We start from the raw sequence: 10,764 nt of genomic DNA, 5'->3' as shown, positions 1-10,764 counted from the left end.
GTGTGAAAAAATACCTATTAAAAAAAATGAGTGTGTCTCCACTTTTATCAAACCACTTCGGATTGTTACGCATTAGTACATGCTTTAAAAATTCAACACACGTAAACTGTTTCAACTTAAACTTAACAAATGCCAGATGCTTAATGGTAGCAGTCAACGCGTTAACGGTCGAAAATCGATTGCAGTGAGCGTTGCGACATGGAATCGAAAACACTTATTGAGCAATTTTCAAAAATTCTGCTTATTAGCTTACAACAAAATTAGATATCTTAAGAAAATCTGGACAAATGCTATAATACAGTCAGGTTTTTTTTATGCGGTTTTTTTTATACGCGGGTTTTTTACGAGGTTTTTTTTACGCGGATTTTTGAATTAACGCGTTTTTTTTACGCGGATTTTTGAATTAACGCGGTTTTTTACGCGGATTTTTGAATAAACGCGGTTTTTTTTACGCGATACCGCGCTAATTCAAAAATTTTTTTACGAATTTCCGAATTAACGTGGGCTTTGAACCAGAAACGTTTAAATGTTCATCTAGTAAAAGACATAGTCCAAAAATACTCTCCACCCACCGAAAGATCCCGAATGACCGTCAAAGAGGACAATTAAATACTGTATTAAATACTGGTTCTAGAGTGTCTTGTGTTTTTTCTAAAGCCCTTCTTGCTGGACTACTTTACGCGGATTTTTCAAAAAACGTGGTTTTTTTACGCGGATTTTTTAATTAGCGCGGTTTTTTTTACGCTGATTTTCGAATTAACGCGGTTTTTTTTACGAGGTACGTATCCCCCGCGTAAAAAAAACCTGACTGTATAAAAAATAAACCAGGACGCCCAAATAGGACTCCAAAATCAGGACATGTCCTGCTAAATCAGGACGGATGGTATCCCTAGACATGCTTTCTACTGAGGTGCCGAGAGGGCTCAGTAAAGAAATTTGGTATAGTAATCAAAAGATTGCGTTATCAACTTTCTCAAAGCCAACGCTCAACCAGTAGTTAGATATGTCGGAATTTGGACTTATTTACATTAATTTTCATTGTTCAAATCAAATTATTAATCCAGTTTCCTTTTTTCAAATGCAAGAAAAATCAAGAATTAGAGCAAACGAAGAATCAAGCAATTACCCTGAGAAATACAATCAAACAAAGGTCAATGAAAGAATGATTAAAGGTAACAATCATAAAACGGGGTAAGTAAAGGATGAAGGCACAGCAGGTATGTAAAAAAGCAAATAAGGTTATTATTGTTATTACTATTTATCAAATGTTTTATCTGACAAGAGTTTTAATGAATAAAAATATTTAAATATATATGCGGTTGGGAGGGGCTGCCTTGGCCGGTATACGTGACAAATATTACATAGCTAACATGTATTACCAATGGACGAAATTTATTAACATCAACCACAGATACATCTATTCTTATTTTTTCTTTTCATGCACCTTTCTGCTACTACTATCACTGTTCCCTTCGACTATCCCCTATATTCAACCTTGTCTTACTATACGGCATTCCAACGCAGGATTTATTTGACCTCTCGGGTTACTATGCTGCGATGCCAAACTAAAACTCCTCTGGTACAGCATGGAAAGTGTTTAAGCACTGGAGACTTGGCCCTACGGCCCCCTTCTGCACCCAAAAATGAAAATGAATTTGATGTATTCAACATAAATAAATTTGATTATCTGCCTACTATTATATATTGTTCGATTGTTTTTTTTTTTAACGAAGAGTTTTTCTTTCTTCACACATTTTTTTACATTTTCTGGGTTGATTCAACCCAATAGACAGTTTGAAATGATTTACTCAATGTTAGGTCGTTTTTACCAAAGATTGCATTCAGTTTCATCTACTCAAAATTAATTTGTTCGCTAGTCACTCAAAATTGGCTTCCTGCACTTTTCACTGAATTGAGTCAAAAGTACGTAAAATTGTGTAGGAACCGTTTACCGTGTATTTCACTTCCACGCTCACTTCACTTTTTGAGACCTATTCCCGATTTCAACTCACAAAAATTATTTCCTTGAAGTGAGATTGACAGTGAAGGGAAATTAAGAATTCGGTTTATTCGCGTTGAAAAAGATTTTGAAGGCTGTTCGCACTTATGTGAATTCTCATATGTAATTGTCAAAATGTGCGTGATGACAAAAGCAAAAATATTTCCTTCCTTCTTTTTCGCACGCAAAAACCAAACAAATATGAGCAACACCGTTCAACGCGAATAGGTCCGTTTTTCAATTCGAACATCGGTTCTCAACCTACACACCAAATTTTCATTGCTGGAAACCAGCAATATTTTGCTGATTTTTGGTGTGCTGTGTTTCCAGCAATCTGTTCAGCAAAATGAAATTTGCTGATTATTCAGTAATGCTCAATTGCATAAAAATGACAGATCGTTTGCTGCATGTTCAGTAAAACAAAATACAAATTGCTGATTGTCAGCTATGACAATTTGCTGTACATTCAGCAAAGCATTAATCAATTTACTGGTTAACCAGTTAGTTCAAGGGAACCATGTTTCCCTCAGGCACCAGCTTCCATCCGCCCATCGGATCATAGCCAAATTACTGTTGAACTAGAGATGTATGATTATCATTTCAACCTTTAAGTTCATCTAGCCCAACAGTGACTTAGCTATGGTCCCATATCCGCTATCAGGAGCTTAGAGATGATCCCGTACCAGCTGCACAGCGATTTGGCGCGTTTTACTAATGTCAGCTTGACGTAAAATATTTTGACATATCAATTCTTTCGCTGGATTCCAGCAAACATTCATTTACTGTTTTCTGTTCAGCAAATAGATTTGCTGTATTTTTGCGAATCACTGAATCGATTACTGGTTTTCAGTAAATTTATCAATGAAATACTGGTTTACAGCAAAAATAAAATTACTGAACGAAATTCAGTAAACTGTAAAACTGAATTACAGCAAACTTTTGAAAAAAATGCTGTGATTCAGTAAACAAGTGATTTGCTGATACACTTTCAGCAATGTACTTTGCTGAACCATAAAGAGAATTTTTGGTGTGTAGGGTACGGAAAGCCTTCAGGGCGTACGCGAAAGACACATCAGTAATGGCGGACAAGGCAATTTTTTTATTATACTTAATTTATTGTTCAAACTTGCTGTTGAAACATGACTGTAGCAATTAAGCAAACCAGTTGAAACTTGGGGTGACATTGCGCATTTCGTTTCGAGTAACTCGAACAAAACTAGCCAAACGAGCCGAAGGACAAATGGCAATAACAGCTCCTTTTGAGCTTAGAGCAAAACTGGCAGTATGTGACGTGCTCGAAAATAGCGAAAATCGTTCGAACCGAGCTGTTAAATTTCAACTTTTCTTAGTTGTTGATTGACAGAAAAGCCCATCAAAGTCTATCCAAATGACGTGTGAGGTATTTTGCAATGGATACTTGGCGATGACGCATTGAACATATCGGGTGGATTATTTGAAACGAGAAGTGGGGTTTAGTTCTATTAGCAAAATTCTAAGCAAGATATTATTAATTGCAAAACCTTTAAGCCCCTCAACCTAGAAGAGAGGAAATGCACCCCAGTATAAGGTTTATTTTGGATTGATTTCGGAAACACATAGTCTTTGAAGCTGCTTGATGCAGGAGGAGTACCCACAGACGAGCTGGAGCGAAGTTCGACATATATTGGGTGAAATTCAGTGCTACCTTAATTTATTCAATTAACTTAGAGAACGTTGGAAGTAATAGAATGTAAAATAATGTTTACATGTTTTATGAATTACATGAGTTTATATTGAACATGTTATACGATGTAGTTGGTCTAAATAATATTAAGCTTCTCAGTACATTTTCACAAAAACGAAAATTATCCTTAACGCGCTACTGTTCTCTCTTTCTGAACTGAACTGAAGTAAAAAGAAGTACTTTTCCAATAAAAAATTTGAACTAAGCTACAATATGTTACGCAGCGTACATGTTACCTATTACAAAATAGGAGTTTTCCAAATTAAAACTATGTGTTCTTATACATAAAATCTTCCTCTCATATTTTAGATGCTTATTATAGAAAAATCGCATGAAAATCATACTTTTTTCGGATTCAGTATGGTTTTCCTGGACATTGCTGATGTGCAGGTGATTTTTTATTTCATACATACTATAACATAAACAAATTTGAAGAAACTACATTTGTAGCAATGTAAATTTTATCTTGTTCGCGATGGTGGGTAAGATTGAGAGGAAGTTATTAAAACGTAAATTAAGCTCTAAATATACTTAAATTATTCTATTTACTTATTCTTGGACGATGATCCTGATCCATGGGACTTTGATTGCTGATAATTTCCATAGTTCTGTTGTTGTGCATATTGAGACCAGTACTGTTCCATATTAGCATGCTGTGTGTTATCGGTTCCGCTTCCTCCATGCTGCTGCAATAAGTTTTTGACATTTGACTACAAACATAAAAATATTTCAAAATGTAACAAACAATTGCGAGATGTTGTTAAAATTAATAAGGACTCAAAGGCAAAACTGTTGACAAAGAACAATAGATATATCAATAATAGACCATCGCACGGCGACGCCACACATCTGAGATTGAGAATTACTGGTAACTATGTTTACCTCGGGGCGATGCAGTTTTGCTCTTGATTTTAGTAGATCATTTCAATTATGACCAAAATGACCTTTGAACGTTTTGTATGAGATGTCAGTTCACTAAAACATTTATGAATTAAGCAGCATTACCACTACGTACACGATTGCTCCACCAGAAAAAAACGCAAAGTTTAAATCGCAAACAAAGTTACCAGTGTCTGTCAAAGAAGTGATGTTAAAAAGATTTGATGCGATGGTCTTTGGAACATGATGGGAGCATGAGAGTGCCAATGAAATTTGTGCAGATATGTTCAAATGTGTATTAAATAAGGAACATTTCCACAGAACTGCAATTTCACTATCTTTAACATTGCCGCATATTCCAGCATATGGGTGTTCCTATGCCAAATGATCAAAAAATACCAAAACAAAACTAATTTCCATTTTTGATTTGAATGAAACTTTGTACACGAATTTGGCTTAGCAAACAACAGTATTTTCCAAGGTGGAGGTATTTTTAAACTCAAGTTTAATTTTCATGAAAGGGCGCATGAATTTTTGTACAGGCTTTACTCAAAGCATTGTAGCTCAAAAATATTTGGTTGTACTAAAAAGATGTTCGAAAATGAATTGTAAGGAATCAATAGAGCTTGACAAGAAAACATATTCAGCTTTTTATCGACCATGATGGTATAATGCGTGTTCGTAATAGATCATTGCACGATGACGTCACAAAATAAGAAGAAGAAAGAGAGAAGAGTCGCGGGTTTGTTTACATAGAAAAATTTTCGGCTCGAATAAAAAAGCGGAAGTTTCTCGTTAAAAATAGCGTTTCCAAGAATAAACTGAAAGATCACAGTAACGAATTCGCATGACCGAGAGTTTTCCCATCTTTTTCGTACTAGTATCATTCATTTTCACTACGATCACATGAAAAGTGAGTAGAACAGCTTGTAAACAAACCCGTGGGAAGTGTCAGAAAAGTGAGGTTATTTTTTGTGTGCAATGATCTATAGACCTTTTTACGTACGAATGTGTAAGTGCCACTAGTTGAGGAAAATATTTACAAATAGCAGTTTTGTTTGCAATGCCATGTTTTTAGCAGCTGGGCAAATATTAAGTTGAACACTTATTATATGTTTTGAACTTGTTTCTGAATGAACATCATTCGTGATCAAAAATCGGACGAAACTGCTGAATATAATCGACCAAAAATGTTAAAAAGGGATAAAAGATGAAGCAACGAGATGCGATGATTTACAGTTCGGAGGAAACAAAAGCAACTTTACACGGGTTTGTACGTTTCCTAGTGTGCGTAGGTGAAAAGTCACTTATCTCCTAAGGGGAGACATCTGGCTTCTTAAGGCCTAAACACAATGGATACGTTGCGGCTGCGTTTGTCAACGCAACGCAAACGTATCCATTGTGTTTGGGCCTTTACTCTTCTTACTCACTCACCTCTATGATCCCTGTTGTATCTTTCGTAAGTGATGCCATTCACTCGGAAAATACTTGAATGTTTTCAATGCTTTTTATCAGCACTATGTACCATTCCTCATGCAGGCGATAGTTTTACCGCCTGAGGGTTACCGGAGAATCTGCATCTTCAATATACTTAAAATCAAACGTGTCATCCATCAATGATTGTGATTCATTCATTGACCCATCTGAATTGTACTGTTCGCACAAGCAATATGCCTCAACATGTATGTTCCAAACTTAATCCAGAACGGATTCAAAAGTAGAAATAAGCTTACACTACACTATTTACTTCCGACATTGAGCAGCGGTATGCTTTTCTTATGCTTCACGCAAAACCGTGTTATCTCCTTGCGCACTTTTAGATCTTTTGGTAATCGTATGCAATATAACATAGTTTTCATTGACTGCCCGAAAAAAAAAATTACGATGTATTTTGCAGTTAGAACAGTAAATCTACAATGTTTTTGTTGTTGAATCTACCGCCGACAATAATTTTACCATGAAAAATTGTCAGTGACTTCTAAATGTATGGGAAAAGTGCCTGAAAAAATGCTGAAGATACATAACAACCCCTCTTTTTCATGGTAAAAATAGCAAAAACAATGTTTTTATTGTTTTGGACAATGATATTTAATGTAAAATTGATGTATTTACAATGAAAATCATAGTTAAATCATGGTAAAACTATGTACATAATATTTTTTTTCGAGTGGTGAATGACCACCGGTTAAAACCTCAACAAAAAAATGTGTCAATGAGATATACGGGAAAAAGACCTCCGAATTTCGTTCAGAGATTAAGAGGTACGGCTCAAAAGTTTCGTCTTTTCGAAAGAAGTCACTATTCTAAATTTCATCACAATCGGACTTCGGGAAGTCGTGCGGGTAAAATTATACACTAAAGTCGCTTTTTACACATCGCGTGAAAAAAACCGTGTAAATTCCGGAATCCGCGTAAAAAAAACCGCGTAAATTCCGGAATCCGCATAAATTCCGGAATCCGCGTAAAAAACCGCGTAAATTTCGGAATCCGCGTAAAAAACCAGCGTTAATTCTGCATTCCGAGTGAAGGGAAACCGAAATCCGCGCAAAAAAAATACCGCGTAAATTCCGGAATCCGCGTAAAAAAAAACGCGTAAATTTCGAAATCCGCGTAAAAAACGCGTAAATTCCGGAATCCGCTTAAAAAAAGCCGCGTAAAAAAAAACGCGTAAAAAGCGACCTTAGTGTACTTTTTTACCAATAAAAAAATGTTCGATAGCAAAAAAAATTGTGATGCCAAATTTCTTAAAGATGCAATAAACGTTAAAATCTAGTGCTTTTTTTGTAAGATTTGGACCACTGCGACCATTTTATTTTGTGTTAAAAAAAAATTTATATATTTTCCAGCTGGGAAACTCTATCAGCTTTAATTTATTTTTACCCGTGAGGACATTTTCCGAAAAACCGAAGCTTCTGAGCCCTACCGCTAAACGAAATTCGAAGGCCTAGTTTCCCCATAACTTCTGTTGGTTCCAGCTCGAGAATTCCTATGCTCCAGTCTTTTTTTTTTGAAAATTTGTTTCCTGAGACAACATAAATGTTTTCCAGTACCGCAAAAGTGTACAGCGCATCGTTTTTATGTCTGTCTCCTGCATCTTCAAAATTGAGCTTCAGAGACATAGTTGTCTCACGACTTTTATTTTATATATCATGGCATTGTTGTGATAAATACATCAAATCGTCAAAAGCATGCGAACCTTAACAAACCCGTACTATGTTGTCGTATCATGTTCACTAACCGATCTAAAAATATGCGAAATGATGCCCATCGCTGATGGCAATAAATCGTACATGCCTTTGATGATGAATATGATATTCTTTGCTCGATCAAGACCAACGAAAACCTAAGAAACAAATAAAAAGACTCTAGTTAACTAATGAGGTGTAGAGAATAAAACTTATTCGGATATTTCTGTATTTCAATTACGAACATTTCACTATCCCCAGTTGAACGTGTATCGAGAGCTATTCCTTACAGCACTTTTTACCAGTGTTTAAGATGTCTGTCAGTTGCGGGTGTTGCTTCTTCTTTTTCTTGAAAATACCCTGCATTCTAATAGCGAATTTCTTTATTCCACCAGCTCACCTCGTTTTGACCTGGAAGCGCACTAACTGCTGTCAAAACCCTTTTTTATTCGCTCGATTTTGACCCAGTTTTGACCTGCCGTGCTGCCCGAAGCGCACTGTAAAATTTGTCAGCTTCAACCCACTACTGCACGTGCTAAGTTCGTAAACAATTATCTGGCATCTCTTTCTTACTTGCGTCTTAAATGGCGATGACGTTTTATTATCCCTCTGCAGTTTTGCCCGCACACAGTGGAATAAAGAAATTCGCTATAACTTTTTTGTGAAAGGACAATTGGCCCTGACGACTCTGTTGATATTGGTTTGGTTTTTACTTGCGAAAGTGAAGGAGGGAAATATTTTTGCTTTTGTTTTCACACATAAATTGACAATTGCATATGAGAGTTTGCGTAGGTGCGAACAGCCTTAAAAATCTCTTTTACTTCTGTCAGGGCCAATAATTCATTACGAACTTTGCATTATAGCATCCGCCATTATGGCGCATAAAAATCTGAAAGTCTTTTGGACCGAAAAAATCTATATATATAAAAAAAGAATTGAAGAGGTTGTTTATAACACACGACCGCGAGGTTAACGTAGAATTACGACAGCCTGTCTTATATTAATATATTTTTCCAGTGGTGGGCACCATTCCGCTAATTCGCTAATTAGCGACGCTAAAATTCAGTTAGCGATTTCGCTAATTTTTTAGCTGATTAGCGAAACTGTTAGCGTCGCTAAAATTTTGGCCTTCGAAACGCTAATCGCTAATTCGCTAAATTTTGTGGAGAAGCGACAATAGAAATATTTAGAAAAACTGTGAATTGCTGATGGCGTACGTAAATTGTTTCGAAAGATGAACATACTTTATTGCGAAAGTTACTTTTGTCAGTTTTTTTACCCTAGAATGGAGTTCCAGTTATCGTAGCTAAATAACTTTTGTTATTCTTTAATATGAATACCGTTTCGTGAACCTCTTACTGTAAATAGCTTTAAAAAGTAATTGTTTTCGTTTGTTTAACCAAAACAGATCAAAAAGGTCCAAATCTTACAAAACACGAGCAATAAATATAGCGATATGACTATTTACATATTAAAAAGTTAGCGATTAGCAAAAGTTCCGCTAATGTGGGTTTAGCGTTTAGCGATCATCGAGCTAAGTTTTCCGGTTAGCGACTTAGCGATTAGCGTTGATTTTGGATTACAATTTACCGATGACAAAGGATGATTCTAGTTCTCCTGCCATTCTCAACTCCGCATAAATTGCAAGCAAGCAATCAAGACCTAACGATCATACACACATGCTACCAGTAAACTCAGCCAGCGATGCCAACCTTTTTCAATTGAATTCAATTCAATTTAAATCAAGAATTAAAACTGCTCGAAATCGCTACGATGACAGTTCGCCTATATACCAACTGTCATTGTAGCGATTTAAAGCAATTTTTAATTTTCATTCAAAAATCGAAGGACTATTTTTTTTTTTCTTCATCTAATATTTATCTGACACGATACAAATACAAATTAATGTAATATAATTGACGCCGTTACCAATAATATCTGATTTTTTACTCTCTAAAGTATCTTAAGGGGTAATATCTACCAAAAAATTTTTTTTCTTGTCATTTTTTTTATTGGCTTAAATCATGCTAAAACTATCCTAGAATCAAAATCTACATCGCCCAAGTACTGGTCTAAACTCAAAATTCGTTTAAATCAATTTTCATCGAACAACTTTCATGCGCCAAAATTACATTTTTCGATTATTTTGGCGATGCTCGTTTTTGAAGGCTTTGTAAACTAACAGAAGTTACCTCTGATCGTTATCGTGTTTCAAATTTGAAGTATAGAGGTCGCTGCATCAAGTTTCGATCGTTATAGCGTCTCTACAGCACGTGTTAGCTCATAATTCCCTTTTGTTACGTCGATAAGCCGTTCTCGTTGTGTACGTTCTTTGTTTGAGTTTTTCTATACTTTTTAACTTTGAGTTATGTTCAAAAGTACTCAAATATGAGTGACAAGTTTGAGTTTTGCGTGGGATTGGACGCCAACCACGTCAAAGTCGCTAAGCATCGCATGTCTGATATCGCGAAAGAGGCTAAGCGTAGCCTAACATCAGATAACAAAAAGGAAGAAGAGGAAAATAAAGCCCAGGAAGGACAACTTTACGACGCAGGGATAGCTGACTGAAGGTAAAAAAAATATTAGGGGCTTTATTATTGCGATTCTAAAGATTTATAGCATATTGAAACTTTGAACGCGTTTTTCTCAAAACCATGTTCTCAAAATCGGCGAGCAGTAGAACTGAAAAAGTTTACATCCGATTGACTTGAAATTTTAACTGTAGCTTCTTCATTAGATTATCTAGTGAAGTACACACGATTTTGGTGATTGATTAACAACAACAAAAGTTATAAACAATAAAAGTAGTTTTTTTTTGTCTAAAAAGATTTTTTTTTCAAACCGTTGCCATTTTGCGAAGAAAAATTCTAAAATATATTCATGTGTACTTCACTAGCGACACTTATGTAGATAATGAAAAAAATTTGTTTTGGTTACAGGTGGCGTTGGGCACAACTTCTACTGCTCGCCGCGGAAGA

At 35.7% G+C, this 10,764-nt stretch overlaps 1 protein-coding gene across 1 annotated transcript in view; it reads right to left on the bottom strand.

Annotated features, from left to right (window-relative positions):
* Positions 1-3,662: 3,662 nt before the first annotated feature.
* Positions 3,663-10,764, bottom strand: part of LOC129728576 (heterogeneous nuclear ribonucleoprotein U) — a 41,045-nt gene continuing 33,943 nt past the window's right edge. The window contains exon 10 of the mRNA XM_055687024.1: positions 3,663-4,408. Within this exon, the coding sequence (XP_055542999.1) occupies positions 4,268-4,408 (141 nt within the window). The 3' untranslated portion in view covers positions 3,663-4,267. The remainder of the gene's footprint in view (positions 4,409-10,764) is intronic.

This window comes from Wyeomyia smithii, chromosome 3 (assembly GCF_029784165.1).
Source record: "Wyeomyia smithii strain HCP4-BCI-WySm-NY-G18 chromosome 3, ASM2978416v1, whole genome shotgun sequence".
Lineage (NCBI taxonomy): Eukaryota > Metazoa > Arthropoda > Insecta > Diptera > Culicidae > Wyeomyia > Wyeomyia smithii.
This window is presented reverse-complemented; position numbering and strand designations above follow the sequence as displayed.